General features: G+C 38.6%; 1 protein-coding gene across 1 annotated transcript in view; it reads right to left on the bottom strand.

Moving 5' to 3' along the window:
- The window catches only part of LOC122654531 (exocyst complex component SEC8-like), a 115,878-nt gene that overhangs the window by 31,307 nt on the left and 65,695 nt on the right, over nt 1-18,876 (bottom strand). The window contains exons 13-19 of the mRNA XM_043848658.1: nt 11,947-12,077; nt 11,805-11,854; nt 9,931-10,031; nt 9,002-9,114; nt 8,626-8,733; nt 4,294-4,491; nt 3,963-4,048 (exon numbers count right to left, since the gene is read on the bottom strand). Of these exons, the coding sequence (XP_043704593.1) occupies nt 3,963-4,048; nt 4,294-4,491; nt 8,626-8,733; nt 9,002-9,114; nt 9,931-10,031; nt 11,805-11,854; nt 11,947-12,077 (787 nt within the window). The remainder of the gene's footprint in view (nt 1-3,962; nt 4,049-4,293; nt 4,492-8,625; nt 8,734-9,001; nt 9,115-9,930; nt 10,032-11,804; nt 11,855-11,946; nt 12,078-18,876) is intronic.

The raw sequence follows: 18,876 nt of genomic DNA on the forward strand, positions 1-18,876 counted from the left end.
TTGAATTTCTTCCTTTGTTCATTTGCTTTAGGGCGGCTTACATCTTTACTATTGTTCTCCACAATCAGGGCTCGCTTCAACACGTCACTATAAACATCAGATTGGTGGGTAGCAACCACCATCTTGATCTCCGGTTTCAATCCATCCTCGCATCGCCTAGCCTTCCTCTCATCTGTGTCCACCATTCGTGGTGTGAAACGGGCCAGCACATCAAACTTCCTTTCATACTCGGCCACAGTACTGGTCCCTTGTTGCAGTCGCAAAAACTCCGCCTCCTTCTGTTGATGGATGGTAGATGGGAAATATTTTTCAATAAACGCCTATAGGGATCTCTGCCAAGTCACGGGCTGGTTCCCCCCTTCAAGCACTCCCCTAGTTGTCTCCCACCAGTAATCAACATCTCCTTGAAACATGAAAGTAGCACACTCCACCTTCATTGCATCAGTAATCCCCAACAATCTGAAAATCTTATTCATCTCCCGCACCCAAGACTCAGCAACTAATGGGTCAGTGGTACCCTTGAAGGCAGTTGGCCGTAGCTTCCTAAACTGTTCGATCACTCTCACCGGATCATCCTGTCCTCCAGCAACAGTTGTCCTCCTTCTCTCATAAGGATTCATTTCCCTATTAACAGAAAAAAATTATCCATAATTATTATAAAGTTTTTAGTTCAACTAATCAATCATCCTACAGTGTCGGTATATTATGATTCATTATAATTCCACTATTGATGTCCCTATGCCACCAGACTGTACCCCAAAATCGTGCTCTGATACCACTTCTGTAACGACCCAAACCTGGATATAGGTAAAGGTACAGCCCTCACGGGCGCTGATCAACGATCGATAAACATTCACAAAATCATGCATAAACTAACTCTATCAAATTCAAATCTCAAAAAAAAAAAAAAAATTTAATTATGACTCTTCAATCCCATAAAGTACCTACTGGTGGCAATCTAAGGTATGTCCTTAACTTAAACTTCAATTCACTCTATCAGAGTTTACATAAAGTAGCTCTCTACTAGATCCATCTACTGAAATAAAATAAATTAAAAGAAAACTTGAGTCGCCCTCGAACTCTACTACAACTAGTACCTCCACTTTATTCCTCTGTAATGTCAAAATTAAATGGGATGAGCTCGACAGCCCAGTAAGATAGAAAGTAGTAAGAGTACAACACAACAAAACAAAACCACCAAACATTCACAACAATTAAATCAAACATCTTTTGAATTTCTCAAAACTTCGATAAAACACTTGCTTCAAAACTTCACACTTAAAAGAACTCTGTCATTTGAAATCCCCCCTTTTATCACTTTAGCCGGCACTGAGGGAAACAGGCTGCCACCGCCCATAACATGAGAGGAAACACGGCCCCCTTACAATCACTTACAGTTGTCACCCACTCTGTGACTAATTATACACCACTGACAACTCATTTGTGCACAGTGGGTATGATTTCCACGGCTCCACGGAAAACCTCTCTGGTGGCTATGACTCTCCACCAGCACGGGGCAGTCTATTTACCCTCAAACACTTACAATCACTTGCAATCACTTACAATCACTTACCACCCTTTAACAATCACACTTTTAAAATACACCAAGTGTAAACACTGGTAAAATCCCAAAAACCACTTTCACAATGTCGCCACACATCAACAAATACAATTTAAATTACTATGATTCAGCATCTCATCACTTTCAATGACAACCTTCCACATAAAACACAAGTCAAACATACCATATAAAACACAAGTCAAACATACCACACAGACATGTGATGCACACTCGCTATAATCCACTTACTTCAGTGTGCAAGTCTCCTACTTCAACTCTCTGTCTAAGTACTCAAAAATAGTCACGACCTGCAAGATACCATTTTGTCCTCCATTAATACCCTAATCTAAGCATCAAACCAGTACATTATTTTCCCCCAAAAATCTCATCTTAGATCACCTAAATACACTCTCAACACACGTACCTACACGCTCCCCCAACAAGACTAGGTACAAATAGGACCAACTAGGTACTAAACCCCATGTACAGCAGGTCACTCAACAGAAGTGCAGTCCAAAACCAAGGCATAACAGGAAGACGATTGAATCAAATCTGAAATGGGAAGAACGACTCAGTTTTAGGGTTAAACCAGGATTTTAACCTTAAAACAGAATGGTTTTCAATGTAGGGAAAAGCTAGAATTTTACTTTAAAACAATATAGGTTTTAATGCAGCAAAATCAGAAATCAGTTTTAAAACAGTGTAAGTTTCAATGCAGTAAAAATTCAGGAATTAGCTTTAAAGCAGTATAGGTTTCAATACAGTAAAAATCAGGAATTAGCATTAAAACAATTTAAGTTTCAATGCAGTAAAAATTCAGGAATTAGCTTTAAATCAGAGAAGGTTCCAATGCAACAAAATTTAGAAATTAACTTTAAAATCAGAGAAGGTTCCAATGCAGCAAAATCGGAAATTAACTTTAAAATCAGAGAAGGTTCCAATGCAACAAAATTTAGAAATTAACTTTAAAACAGTCTAGGTTCCTATGCAGCAAAAACCATAAGCTACTTTAAAACAGTCTAGGTTCCTATGCAGCAACAACCAGAAATTATTTTAAAACAGTCTAGGTTCCTATGCAGCAAAAATCCAGAAATTAATTTAAAACAGAGTAGGTTCCCATCAGAAGCATTAGGCAAAACAAAAAGACGGCGTAGATCACTTACTTGCCTTGACACTAGTGTGGAATGGGAAAATTAAAAAAAAAACAGCAGCACTGTTTCTTGACGGCAGTCCCTCTCCCTTCTCCCTTCTCCTTCCACGACCTCTTCTTCTTCTTCTCCCTTTCTCTTCCTACAATTCTCTCCTCTCTCGATCTGTCTTTTTTTTTTTGGTACCTCCTTCCCTCTTTTGATCTCCTTCTATTTATGTCTCTCTTTCTTTCCCTCTTGAGGAAAGTCTCTCTCTTTCCCTATCTCTCTCGGTTTCTCCCTCTTCCTCTCTTTCTTGCAAGATTCTCTCACTCTCTCCCTTTTTATCTCGGTTTCTCTCTCTCCCTCTCACACACAATATTTCTGCCCCCCTCCCCCCCCCCCCTTTTTTTATTTATTTACTTATTTTTAACTCACTCTCCTATTTTATCTCTGCCCTCTAATCTTAATAAAAGAAATTTAACTATGTTGTTCACCCACCCCTAAGACTTGAACCCAAGACCTCATGGTTAATTAAAGTCTCAACCACTAAGCTAGATACTCACTTGTTTATTAAATCCCCAAAACAATATTTAAATAAAAAATGAAAACACTTTTTAATTCTTAAATGTCATCTGCCATTCAGTACTAGGTTACCTCTAGAATTAAATTCTACACACAATGGCAATAAAATAATAATTATCAGTTTACGGATTTGTCCCTGAAGTGTAAAAATACGAAAATACCCCTGATGTGTAGAATTATGAAAATAGCCCTGGGTATAGAGAATTAATTATTCATTAACACATTTAGGCTTTCAAAAACTTGGGGCATTACAGTATTTCCATCTATGCCCTTCATAGGGTTATGTTTTATTATATATTGAATGAAGTGGGAGACTCAACATCAAGTTACAGCTCTCTCTCTTCTTCTTTCTTCTCCTCTCTTCTCTTCTCTTCTTCTTCTTTTCCTTTATTATTTACAAAACTAATGCATGGATTTGGTTCAAAATGTCAAAAATAGACAGAACAACTAGAATCAGGACAAGAAAAAAACTTCTGGCCCTCGAAACCAAGGTTCGAGTTAGCCTGCAAAAAGTAACAGGTTTCAACCAAGATATGGTCGAAACCGAGACAATCTTGGTTTCTGGCTGGTCAAAACCTGGGTTGAAACTGAGATTTAGAACCTTGCACATGACTCAAATAGCTGGATAAAGTGCAACAAAAGATATCTCTAGTACAAACTGTTAGGCTTGAACAGATGTGAATGCTTGCCTTTCAATGGAGTCCGCCACATATTCCAATGAATCACTAAGAGATGCCAATAAAACAAGTTTGCTATCATCATGAATTAGATTTTCCTGCACAGAAGAGAAGAACAAAACAAAAACCACGAGTAACATTTCTATACAACAATATTGATTCATTGGTGAAATTTACGATCAAATTGTGTAGTGGCAAAAAGATATAAAATCAGTAAGCATTCTGATTAAGGGGCAAGCATTTCAAGTAACCCACCCAGTAATTAGTCTCTGCAATATTTGTGCATTAGTGGTGCTGAAACAAATAATTCAGCTTTGTAGGTTTTTGACAGATAAACATGTACCTGCTTGATTGGCTGCAAACTCAGTAACACATCACTTATTTCCATCTCAACTTCAAGAGTTTCAGCATCAGACACATTGTTTTCCATAATCTGCTGACCAGATGAATTTGGTAACAACACACTGGCTGGATCATATCGCATCAAGCTCTCAACATCATGCCTCCCAATGAGCATATAACTCAGCTTCTCTAGAACTGCCTGGAATATTAACCAGGATGAAATAAATTGATACGAAACAAAGTCTAGAAGATAGTAGAAAGCACAGTTACAGATATCCAGAAACTACAAGCACCTCCAAAAAGAAGTTGCAATCTCAGGTACCTGCTAAGAATGCTAGATGGGCCTTGTTGACAAACTCCATTCAAATAACTAAAATTTACATTTATCATTTCCCTTTTTCTATTCTTGGACATTTAATTTTAAGCTATACAATTATCTACCAGAGTTTTTTGAGTATTTCAAACTAACATGAGCTGAAATTCATAATATAAGATATAATCTTAGGAGCAAATGCTTAGCATTTCAATAACTCAGCATGTTCAGCACCCTGCTGCTTATTTTGGCATCATAGCTCAGTTGAGCAAACAGGACCAACATTTTCTAATGACTGAAAATGGGTTAATGGATATAAATTTCAAAATCAGATCCAGCTCAGAAAATATTTACCCTTCCATGAGAAGAACAAGCATGCTAATATAGTCAAAACAGTACTCAGTTTGAGTCCAAAGTATCATATCGCTTATGTGTTCACTAGCTCTTACAAAGACCTAAGATTTCAAACCCTATACGCAGACTCAACATGACCAATATCTATACATCGTTTTATGGATCCGCCATGATATCATACACATATTACGAGATATATCAGCATTTATGTAATTATTTCACCATTATAACTTATATACCCAACAAGACATGAACTATATACGTCTAATTCAAAGTTGATAGTTATGCTAATATTTTTTTTCAGATGAATAAAAAAATCCATTACCAAAGAGAGAAAACAGGGGGGTGGGGAGGGAGTATAAGCAATCGCAAACCAAATACAAGGCCCAGTCTACAGAAGAAGTTAGGGCCTGCAAGAAAGAAGGCAGAGAGCCACAAATAATTATGATACACTAAAGAGGAAAAGCCGGGCCACAAAAAGGCAACCAAACCTAGCCTCGACAAGCGCACTATCCAGAAGTATAAGGATCCAAAGTGCCACGACAGAGGGCATGGTCTCTGATATCCATGCTAAGAGGCATAATCTTCTCATTGCTAGACAAGGAATAGGCTATGTAGGGCCGCATCTTAGGGTAAGGAGGGGAGCTAAATTCAACAATATAAGATTTACTTAATGGATAAAGCATATCTACAAGAGGGAGTTTAAGCAATCGGAAACCAAATACAAGGCCCAGTCTACAAAAGGAGAAGCTAGGGCCTGCAAGAAAGAAGGCGGAGAGGCCCAAATAATTTATTTTTTTAACCCGAATATTCTCTGGGACCCGGGCCAGCCCCTAAAATTTTATTAAGATGAATCCAAATAATAATAGATGCAAAGAGTGCCCCAAATAATTACAACACACTATAGAGGGAAAAGCCGAGCCACAAAAAGGCAACCAAACCTGGCCTCGACAAGTGCACTATCCAGAAGTTTAAGGATCCAAAGTGCCACGACAGAGGGCATGGTCTCTGATATCCATGCTCAGAGGCATAATCTTCTCAATGCTAGACAAGGAATAGGCTATGTAGGGCCACTTCTTAGGGTTAGGAGGGGAGCTAAATTCAACAATATAAGATTTACTTAATGGATAAAGCATATGACTTTTGGAAATGCTTTCATAATGATATTGTGATGTTTGCCGCTGCTCTCTCTTCAAAGGGGAGATACATCATCTGGATATCATTCATTATATGTCTCTTTCATTTTTTCAAGTCAATTAGTGGTATTTTCTATTTTAACCCTGAGATTCAAGACCCTGGGCAGCAATTAGAATTTTATTGCTCAAATTGAGAAAAGAGATGACAAACTATGACGGAAGGACATAAACCCAGCCCTTACGTGAGCACCTTTATAAAAAGATTGAGCCCACCAATCACCCAAAAGTAGAGGAACATCCCAACTCCAAAAAAAATAAATAAATAAAAATGCAGAGCATCACTAATAAATGCAACCAAAGAGCTAATATGGTCCGTGAAACAGGTCTATTTACATGGGTGAATGGAAGACGAAAACAGAATCTGAAGATAAGATAAAATCAGGTAATGCTTTTAAAAGCAGCAGTTAACAACCAAAATTTGTAAGCACACCAAAAATACTAATTAATCATGCAAAACCTGAAAGCTAGTGTATACCTAGGCAACTTGGACAAAGTATTGTCACTTTAATCCATCTCCCGTTTGTTGCCACATGCCACCAACATACATTAATGGTCATAGGTATGTGTTTTAAAATTCTGAATCATAGAAAATGTGAGAATAGTTGCCCTAGGATAAGATGGTGGAACTTAAGAAGAAAACTTAAAGACATTTACTAATAAATTAGTAACAAAGGGAAGGTGGGACTTTGATAAAGATACTAATATGATGTGGAACGAGATGACTACTTATATTAAGAATGTAGCTAAAGATATTCTAGGAAACTTGATGGTGGGATAATAATGTTCAAGCAGCTAGAATAAACTGAGAATAGTATAAACAGTGTGGGTCTGACCCTGAGCCGGTCGTGACCCCTCCTCCACCTCCCAGGCCACCCCCATCCTTAGCCTCCACTCCCTCTCCCTTCCTGCCTCCTCCTAAGGCTTCCTCGTCCTCCCCCCTCTCTTCAACAAGGCCCCTGAGCTATCAGGTGTGGGTCTCCCTCTCCATTTTGTCCCCCCTTCCATTAATGGGAACTCTAAAATTGCTTGTTGCCCTCCTAAACTCCTAGCTAATAAGGCAAACAGCTTGAAAACAGGACTGAAATTATAGTAACCTGTTCCAGCCTGACTACTAGCCAAGGTTTAAAGTATCGGTATCGGGTATCGTATCGGTCGGGTGATTTTAATAAACGTATCGTATTGTATTGTATCAGAGATATGTATCGAACAATACAGATACACACAGAAATGGTCAAGATACACATGGAAATACACTTTTGGAACAAAAAAATAATATAAATAAGCAATATATAACAAGTGTCATGCATAAACACTAAAATGGTGAATAATGTATAACCAAACAAGGGCATTAATACCTACCAAAAAAAAAAAAAAAAGGCATTAAATTGAAATTGTTATAAAAGATGAGGTTTCTTACATGTTGTAATCGTCTATAGCTATGAAGAGTATTGGATGATGCAAAGGATGATGTTGTAACACTCATTGATTCGTTTTTTAGTCTAAAAGTGTGAAAAACCAAGATTAAATGCAAGATTTTAGACTCTTGATTGAGAGTTTTCCTTCATTTTTTCGTTAGATTAGGAGTTGTATCGAGTCTGCGAGTGAAAATGGCTTTTTTATGGACAGTATCGATGGTATCGGTACATATCGGTATGTATCAGTGTCGTATCGGCCGATACGTATCGATACGTATTAAACCACCCACAGAACCATTTACTGGACGTATCGATGGTATCGCTACGTATCGTATCGGCCCGTATTGGCCGATACATTTTGATACAATTCGAGAGTCCATTTAAAAAAAAAAAAAAGACGTATCAGTATGTATCGTATCGCGATACCGATACGTATCGGTCCATATCATATTGTATCAGTCGATACTTTAAACCATGCTACTAGCAACATAATAATAATAAATTTTTTAAAAAAAAATTGAGTCTTAAAAAAGAGCCCACGGTTGCTGGTTCCTTGGGTGAACCAGAGCTGAACTGCAACATCTGGAAAGAACCAGAAAACTGGTTCAAAGTTGGAGCAGACTACCCACAGGCAAAACTGCCTTTTTTTTCTGCTGTAATTCTGCATCAGAAAAGAATATAATTGATCTCCAAGTGAGTGGGAAAACTACAACTCCTAAATCCTAATAAGACTAGGACCAAATAAATTGCCTTTCAAACTCCTAATGCTACTAAGATAATACTGAACTCCAAAAATAAATTTGTGAACCCACTTGGACTAGATTTTTGGGCCTTCTAATGGACCCAACACAGATAAAAATATTAGGAACGAAGGCCCATAGTCATAAAATATCAAAACGGCTACTATTCTTGATGTGTGACTACATTATTACAATATCAAGAAGATTACACATCCTATTATTAGCAACAGACTAGAGAAAACTGAATGGCACATATATACTTAACAAGGCTGAAAAGCAATATATAAAACAATAGGGGTTTGGGAGAATACATGCCTCCATGTATGATGCCCGACATCTTTCATATGTTCGTTCAAGGAAAGTTTGCACATACTTCACGAGGTCACCAGAAAATTTAGGCATTGCTTGTGTCCAACAAAGCACCTGACATCAATGATAAATATCAACTAGGTAGTTCATAAAATACCTAGTGATAAAAGTAAAGTATTTATTTTGAAAAAGGAATAAGAGAAGTTTAGGAAATCTAGATATCCACTCTGCTTGGTTGAAAATTAGAACACCCATTAAGGGCTGGATTGCAGTATTCATGGAACTTCAAATCAATTGCAAGAAGTATTCATGCAAGACTCTATGTGTTACTTGAAACCATACATGCTTTGAAGAGGTCTTATCATATGGAATATTGAGTCACCTCTTTTGCCAAGAAATCAATAGCCAGTAAACCTTGTAAGACAGGACGTCCCCTCTCAATCTGAGGAGTATAAGTAGAAGCAGGATGTGCTCTTGGCCGAAATGCAACCGGACCTATAAAATACTTCTTGAAATTAGCGCTTGTAATGCATAGAAGCAAAGAGAGCTCAGGCCCTATCTCCAATGTGCTACAAACACATCCACTCCAGAGCCAAGATGTATCATCCAAGTCATGCATGGAGATGGGACATATTAATAATGATCTTACTAAGAATCGTACCCCAGTCTAATAACCCCCCCTCCCGGTCCCTTTGAGTCGTAACCCTAGCTGCCCTCCTTTTCCTAAGAATCGTCCCTACAGTGCCTATTCCTTGCCCTGCTCGGAGAGGATTTTGCCTCTAAGCTTGGATATCAGAGGTCATGCCCTCTGTCGTGAGCCAATGGATCGTGGATAGTTTGCTTCGCAATGGATGGCTTTGGTTGCTTTTAGTTCAGGTGTCTCCCATCTCTTTACTGTGCTGTTTTTGTTGGGGCTCTTCCCCTTTTTTTGTAAGTCCTTGCCCTGATTAGGCAGGGCTTTGTTTTTTGGCTCGTGCTTGTATTTCCCTCTCCCCTCCCCCTTTCTTTGTTTTAGTTAATGAATTTTTTATTCATCCAAAAAAAAATGATCTTACAGAATTACTAACAAAAGAACAGCAAATATTCATGAACAGTTAATATCTGTAACTTATAGTGCTGTCATTTGATGCAAAAGACATTTGATACTTGATAAGACATAACTATGCAAGCCTGAAACGAAAATGAAATAAAATACAAGATGATGATAGTTTATAATTTTTTTTTCTTTTTTTTTTTTAGGTTCCTGTTATACATACACAGACAATTAGATACTTGACATTTGACTGAGCCATGATAGTTCAAGGGACTTGCTTGATATAGCTTGCTGGACGCCTTTCCGATAATCCACAAACATCGTAGGTAAGAAATGATCCTTCAAGAAGTTCTCCACAAAAGCTAATAATCCATCATTCCTGTAAGAATTTGTGGTATCACAAAAACTTGGAAGAGACAGACTATAGAGTATAACCAGAAGAAATGTAGCATCATGTTATAAGCATTCAGCAAGACAATGAAATGGGCAAAGAGTTGTGATGCAGAAAAAAGCATGAAGAACAGGACAAAAACAGATTTCAAAAACAAAGTTACTGTTTATGTGAACAGTGTTCTCGGTCCCAGCTTAGATCATGTGCGCCTCTATTCTAGAAGCCTTGGACAGCAAGACACTCCAGGATCAATGGGACAGCTTCTAGAAGATTGAAGACCAAGTTAGCTTCCTTTTTTTGACAAGGATCTATTTCTATTTTTGAAACCTTGTCAAAGTTAGAGAATTATTTAGTTGCTTGGCTTTTATTTAGAAGTCTCTATTATGTTAAGTTTCTATTTCAGTCCTTTGTTTCATTTTAGTTAGATTTAGTTTCTATTTTTGTGACTTTCTATTTTGTGATGCTTAGGCCAAGCTATAAATAGGCCCCATCAGTTATACTTGAATCAGATTTGGAGAAAAGAATTTTCAGGCCTTGTTGCCATCGGTTTTGGGAGAAATTCCATGTTTCAACAGCTTGGATAGCTGTGGGTGAGAGACCAGGCTGAGAGAGCCATTCCCTTTACCCCCCCCCCCCCTTCTCTTCTTTATCTTCTTCTCCTTTCTTCTCCTTTATGTTCTCCATTCATATGTAATAGAAAACAACAATAAAAAAAAACAGAGTTTTAGTTATTTAATTTGTTCCTTATCGTGTTGATCCTGGCTGCAATCGATTCCCGCTGGTTTCCCTGGTTCAAGGTCGACTTCTGCATTAAGTTGACACAAAACTTAAAATAAGGTATACACGCAAAACCTGTACAGATATGTGCCTTGAACAAGAGAAATGATGATTATAATGTATACAGTCATAATGATCAGAAACACAGAATTCCAATTGCCACAAATTATGATGCCTGGAAGCACTAACTAGATTAAAGCAACTAAACAACTAAAATTTGTGATATTAAAAATTTTTCTTCATTTTATTCCAAGGAAAGTGGGACTTTGATGGAGACACTAATATGATATTGTTGAGTTATATAACCCTATAAGGGTATTTTTGTGTTTTTGACTTGTTTATTCCCAGTTATTAGCATAGTCGGCTGTACAGGGTATTCTTGTAATTCTGCCTTATTATTGAAAGATATAAATGAAAGGGCTGAGTGAACAAACAACTCACTTGAGCCATTCTCTTAATTTCTGTCTTGCTAAACAGATGTGGAACGAGATGATTGCTTTTCTTAAGAAGGTCACTAGTCAAAGGCGAGTCGAAAGGAACAGAGATTCAAGTAACCATTAAGGCTAAAAAAGCTAGTTTTAAGACATGTCAAAGGACTAAAGATGTAGAGGATCTAAAAAGTTATAAATTTGCTAGAAATGAAGCTAAGAAGATTGAGGGAAAAGCAAGGGCGAAGAAATTTGAAGATCTTTATAACCATCTACGCATTAAGGAAGGGGAAAAGGCTATCTTATAGATAGCTAAAATGAGGAAAGGAAGAGTCAAGGTTTTAAGTATCCTTCGATACTGACCGAAACGTATCGTATCTTTAAATTATGCCTTGGTTTCTTACGGTTGGATTTCTCTTCTGCCTTGGTTTATTTTCTCCAATAAAACAACACTCCTAATTAGAAATTAAAAGAAATACTTGCAGCAATGCTCTTTGCATGCAGACTTCAATCAAGATGAACAGCAATGAAAACTGCAAAGCGTTTACAAGCTTACCCAAGCTGGGAATACTTAGAAGGCAGTAATGAAGCGACCTTATCAGTAAACTGCAGATTACATTAGCTCAGTAAATTAAATGTACTATGCACAATGTTATATAGCTATGGTAAAGATACATGGACATGTTCCTGTAAATGACCTGAAGTACAGGTCGATATATGGAGGCCGCTAGATAAATTCCTTGTTCAGGAAGAACAGCTGCAGTTCCATAACCTTCTTGTAATACATTTGGACCCCTTTTATTCCATCCTTTGCGAATGAGATCAACTCCTGGAATAAAGGATGCAATTTAAAGTGACTCATAACCATACAAGTGTTCATTTTACCCCAAGAAAAAACATACAAGTCTTCAGAAGGAATGCAGAAGTAGAAAGAAAGAACTAAAAAGAACAAATAATGTATATGCATGCGGAGTCATCAATTAGAGGGGGCTTCTGAGAGAAAGATATCTAAGGCAAAGAATTATGATGTCCCTTTCTATGAAGTCAAAGAGGTTATAACATGGAAAGGAAAGCTGAAGATTGACAATAATAATGATACACACATCAACAACATTACACTAAAATGATTCACAGTTCATTTTTCTGTAAAGAATAAAGGCTACTATATGAATTAACAACTAAAAGACCAGAGAACAGATTTTCCAACCCTAAGAAAGTGGTTATACCTTTTTTTAACTAACAAACCAATTACATTGTTCATAAACCTAGATAATGATTCTAAGTTTTTCCTACATATGTGGCCAGCTTCAAATGGCAAGCTATCTTCGCCATCTTCTACTCATCAGTAACTTCTCCCACCAAGCAGAAGCTCCTCCCTTTAATGTATGAGCAACTAGATTGACCTTCTTATCTTAGAAAGCACCCATTTATTTAAAGCAACACTCCACTTCCATAAGCCAATAAAGAAAATATTCTAATTAAAAATTACTATTAAAGACGGTAAAATTGATTTTAATCTTGAAATCACCATCTTGATTCCTGATCATTACTTGATTGAATGGGCTGCTCTCCCCCTCCCCCCTCCCCCCAAAAAAAAAAAATTCAGATCCATCCCTGGAATCCTCTTCTTCTGGTCCCCTATTTCTTCACTTGCCTTCTATTACATGGACCAACAAGGATTTATTGATTTTATTCTAGGTTCTGCTGTATGAATTCGAGTCTGGAAACAGCCTCTCCGTGAAAACAGGGGTAAGGCTGTGTACATTGTGACCCTCCCAAGACCCCGCAGTGGAGGGACCCTCGTGCACTGGGTACGCCTTTTTTTTAATTCTAAGTTCTGCTGTCCACACAAGTTCACATACTCCATGAGCCATAGCTCTAAATTCTGCCTCTGCACTTGACCGAACCACAACTGATTGCTTTTTATTCCTCCATGTGACCATATTACCACCCACAAAAGTACAATAGCCAGATGGAGATCGTCTATCAGAAACTGAACCAGCCCAATCAGCATCAATGTAGCCTTCAATTCTCAAATGATTGTTGATGAGCACATTTATGTGTGAAATCTTAGGTCATAAAGCATACATTTTACCACATTGGACAGAGTTACTTTGGTGCTTTCTTGTGCTTTTCAGGTTTTAGGTGAATTCTTGTGAAAATGGAGCAAAAGATGCTAAGAATAGCCGGAAGCGCCCAAGAGTCGAGAAAATCAAGTTTGGATTGAGCACTGAAAGAATCACGCCAATCAATCAAATTTGAATATGATTATAGTGGGCTCCTTAGCATAATTTTGAGGTGTTAATAGTATGGATACGTAGCCCGTCGAGTCAGCTTCGTAACGGTTCAAACGGCACTTGATTCCGAGTTGAAACGAAGAAGTTACGGCCATTTCCGTGGATAGGGGTTTATTTGTAATTATTGACAGTCGGCCGGGGACAAAGTAAAGTGGAAGTTTGGATTCTAGGGGCCTTAGCACAATTATCAGAAGTTATCTTTCTGTCAGCCGAAAGATTCCATTTGGAAGGCTCTAGAGCAGTCCAACTTCAACTTGAGATATCTTGGGCTCCCGAACTCCAAATTGGACGAAATTTGGGTCTATTTTGGGTGATTTTTCGTTAAGGAATACAACAGTGAGGCCCATACAAGCATCCCATGCTCCACGTTTTTTGAAGGACAGATTTGACATTTCATTAATTGTGAGTGGAATCCTAGTCATCACCCTTGCTCTCTCTCTCCTCCAACTTTTCAAGGGCACTTTTGGAATTCTACTTGGGATAGATTTCTTTTGAAAGATATTCTCTCATCTATGGAAGGTTGAAAAGTCAAAGATGCCTTAATCTCATTGCTTGGAGAAGACACCTACAAAGAAAAGGAAGCACAAGTTAGAATTAGAAAGTTACTTTTTAATAAATAGAAGGTTTATGTATCTAGGATTCTTTTCTCTCCCTCTTTCTATTTTTTTTCTTTTTTTTCTTGGGATTCAAGGCATTGTAAAGGAGGAAGGAGAAGAGAATATTCTCTTTTCTTAGGGAATATTTCTCCTACCACTTCCCTCTTCTCTCTTCTCCCTTTCCCCTATAAATACCCCTTGCCCTTTGGGTTATAACAAGTTAGTTCTAGTTCAGTTTTTAAGTTAGTTTTAGTTTAGTTTTTATTCAGTTTTTAGTTCAATTAATTAGTGAAATTTCTTCTTCTCTTCTTCTAGTTTTTGGCTTTCTAAGTTATAGTTTGATTTCATGCTTTCAATTCCATGGTTGTAATGCTTTTGATTCATGCTTTAATTTTATGTCTTCAATATGGTTGTAATAATTCTAGTTTAGTTTCAAGCTTTCTAGTCTAAGTTCCTAAGTTGATGACAAGACTTGGAGATTTAGAAGAGGAAGCCATGCAAGGTTTGTTCAAGTATCCAGGTTTTTACTCTCTAAACTCTTAAACTCATTCTCCCTCTCTTCTATCTCATTCTCTCTTCTTCTTCTCATTCTCCTTCTTCTTCTTTTATTTATTTTTATGTGGTTGTGGTGTGTGGCTGCAATTTATCCCTTCCAATCCGCGTTAGTTTGATAGGTTAGATGGATATGTGTTAGGACGCCAATTTAATTCATTAGATGCTTGTGAGTTAGGACGCATTAATTTTTGTTAGTTTAATTAGTTTAATTTAACACTTTAATTTGGTTCACTTTGCATTACTTTAAAGTGAGTAAAATAGGGTGGCGTATATCTCCTCGTGTTCGACCCGTAGCTACGATTGACCCGTACGCTTGCGGTATTATTTTAACAAAAACAATTGTTCTTAGCATGTAGGAGACCTTCTCTTGGAGAGGACTTCAAGTATCTGAGGATCCAGTAAACAGCATCCAAGTGCCTACTCATGGGGGCATGCATAAACTGACTCATCACTCCAACTGCATATGTGATATTTGGGCAAGTCAAAGAGAGATAGATCAATTTCCCTACAAGCCTTTGGTATTTCCCTGCATCAACAAGGGAAGATCCACAGTCTTCTCCTAGCTTATGATTCTGATCAATAGGAGAGTTTGCAGGTTTACAACCCAACATACCTGTCTCTTTCAACAAGTCTAGGACAAACTTCCTTTGACATATATTTATTCCCTTCTTAGACCTTGACACTTCAATACCCAAGAAGTACTTTAAGGGACCCAAATCTTTAATCTCAAACTGTAGAGCCAAGTAGGTCTTCAGCCTAGCTATCTCAGCCCTGTCAATTCCAGTCACTACAATATCATCAACATAGACAATAAGGGTTGTGATGGTACCATTACCTCGCCGGGTAAATAAAGTGTGGTCAACTTGGCTCTGAGAATACATATTTTTCAAAATGGCCTGTCTAAACCTCTCAAACCAAGCCTTCGGGGACTGCTTGAGACCATATAGTGCCTTCTTGAGCAAGCACGCTTTCCCTTCAGTTGAGGGACACTTGAAGCCAGGTGGAGTCTGCATGTACACTTCCTCTTCTAGATCACCATGGAGGAAAACATTCTTCACATCCAACTGATACAATGGCCAATCTTGATTAACCACCAAAGATAAAAGAACTCTTATTGAGTTGTGCTTTACCACAGGAGCAAATGTCTCCTGATAATCGATCCCATACACTTGACTGTAGCCTTTAGCCACCAACCGGGCCTTGTATCTCTCAACCGTACCATCTAATCGGTACTTGACTGTGTAGACCCATCTGCATCCAACTGGAACCCTCCCCCTGGGAAGATCAACCAGTTTCCAAGTACAGTTCTTCTCAAGGGCCATCATTTCCTCAGACATGGCTTGCTTCCACTTTGGGTCAGACATGGCCTCAGTGACATTTTTTGGGATGGAAATAGAAGAGAGGGCAGCAGTGAAGGCAACACCTGTAGGAGAGAGAGCTTCATAGGAAACCAACTGGGCTATAGGATTAGTGCAAGCTCTCTTTCCTTTTCTAGTAGCAATGGGAAGGTCTAAATCAGAAGGAAGAGAAGAGATGTTACCTGACTGAGGAGGATGTATCTCAAGATGTGGATCCAAAAAGGGCTCTTGGCAAGTCTTTTGTCCTTTACTCTGCAAGCATTCACCTTTTTTGTACTGAATGTGGTAATCTTTCTCATCACCAGAACCATTTTCAACAACAGCCCCTTCTTTTTCATTGCTAGCATCAACACCGGAATGACTATCAGTATCAACAACGGCCCCTTCTTTGTGTTTCCCAATATCAAACAGAAATGGAGAAGTAGGCAAAGATGGGAGGAAAGGGATAGAGACAGCCTCTTCATTTCCACTATTCTCCCCCTGAAGAGGATGTTGAGAAGAAGCAAAGAAAGGTACAGATTTAAAGAAGGCAATATCTTTTGAGAGAAGTCGCCTTCGAGAAGAGGGGTGATAGCACTAATACCCCTTGGTAGAGAAGGAATATCCAAGGAAAATACATTTGAGTGCCTTGGGGTCAAGCTTAGACCGAGCACATTTGTTGACATGGACATAGCAGACACACCCAAACACCTTGGGAGGAAGAGAAATCATAAGTCTGAGGAGACAAGGGGATTTGGAGCTTAGAAGTTTAGTGGGCATGTGATTGATTAAAAAGGAAGCAGTAAGAAGAGCTTCAGACCAAAAGGTTTTTGGAACATGCATGCTAAATAGGAGACTTCTAGTGACTTCCAACAAATGGCGATTTTTCCTTTCAGCCACCCCATTCTGTTGAGAGGTGTCCACACAAGCAACTTGATGGACAATGCCATGATCAGTAAAAAACTGTTGAAGCCCCCCATACATATACTGCCCCCTTTATCAGAATGAACAATTTGAATGTGAGTACGAAACTGAGTAGAAATGAGCTGATAAAAATTTTTAAAGACATCATAGAGCTCACTTTTTTGTTTCATCAAAAAGATCCAAGTTGGCCTAGAATAGTCATCAACAAAGGAAACAAAATAACGATGGCTAAACAAAGAAGTAGTAGGGGAAGAAGGCTCCCAAACATCAGAGTGCACAATATGGAAGGGAACAGTGGATCGATTACCCTGATAAGGATAAGGAGAACGACAATGTTTGGCAAACAAACAAGGTTCACACTAAAACACATGGGAAGAAGGAATGGAAGAAAACAAGTGGGGCAATTTTGTCCTCATAACCCCAAAAGAAGCGTGGCCCAAACGTTGATGCCACAACATCACAGAGTCAGCAATACTATTGTCATTAAGCCCATATGCGTAGGACTGAGCAGTAGGTAAAGTCCCTTGATCAAGAAGGTAAAGTCCCTTTTCCTCACGTCCTCTGCCAATTACCTTCTTTGTCACCAAATCCTGAAAAACACAATGAGATGGAAAAAAAGTGACAAAACAATTCAAGGATTTGGTTAGGTGGCTCACAGATAAGAGATTAGTATGAAAATGAGGAACATGAAGAACGGAGTCAAGGGAGACAGAAGAAGTGACACGAACACTACCTTTACCAGAAATAGAGGAAAGGAACCATCAACAACTCTAACCTTATCCTTACCAGAACAGATAGAGTAGGAGTCATAACACTGAGAAGTGTCGGTCATATGGTCAATGGCTCTAGAGTCAATAATCCATGTAGAGGTAGTGGAAGGGCCAGATGCTGAGGCCTGCAAAGTGAAAGCTGAAGAATCTGGCACAACAGGTACAAAAGTAGGGCTATCTAGATATGGCAAAACTCTGCGAAATGCTGCAATATCATCCTGAGTGAGGGATGTGGTGTCTGTCTGTAGTCCATATGGAGATCTCTTAGGTTCAACCTCAGTCATCAAGGAGCATGCTTTGGCTCCCCCTCTCCTGCTGTCGTGCATACCAGGGGAACAATCATAAAGTATCCAGCATCTCTCTCTCGTGTGTCCAGACTTCCCACAATGGTCATAGTGGAACCTATCTCTGTCATTTCCTTGGGGTAGACCCTAGCTTCTTCCTCCAAGAACTGACATAATGTAGGAATACACAAAAAAGGAAATGATACTTAAATCCAATGGGGAGTATATTCTCAACCCCAAAAAAAAGAACACAATTTAGCAGCCAAACGAGGCAACCAACTCAAAGAAATTCGACACCACAACTAGAGAAGCTCAAACCATTTTCTTCATTAACACCAAGAAGCCCTTGGCCTCTTCTTTTGTCCTCTGACATGATAGGCAAACAAAGTGAGGAGAATCTCTACCCAAATCCTTCTTTCCAAGGAGTAAGAAAAAATTCTGCAGGGTGATAAACTAGTGAAAAAAAAATGAAGGGAAGCCACTCAACCATGTTGTGTGCTATGGAACTTCATCTCAAACCAACAAATAAACTCCATATAACTTCATGAACCAACCACCAAGAACTAAACACAACTACACCACCATTTCAAACCAAAAATATCAAAAAAGGCAAACCTGGTGGTACTGAGGGAAATTGATAGAAAGGAGTGATGCACCTTCAACTCCCAACCTCAAGAATCAAGACCACAAACCAAAGATTCCCACTCCTTGGGCGATTCAAATGAGCCTAGCCATGTTGCAAATGGTGTCCTGATGACTGATGAGAGAGAAACCATAGATTGAAGAGAAAGCTGGCGAATTTACTGTAGCAGCAGCCAAAATAGAGAAGTTGCAGACCTTGCCACCTTGGGTTGTCTTCCTTTGC

This window comes from Telopea speciosissima, chromosome 3 (assembly GCF_018873765.1).
Source record: "Telopea speciosissima isolate NSW1024214 ecotype Mountain lineage chromosome 3, Tspe_v1, whole genome shotgun sequence".
NCBI lineage: Eukaryota > Viridiplantae > Streptophyta > Magnoliopsida > Proteales > Proteaceae > Telopea > Telopea speciosissima.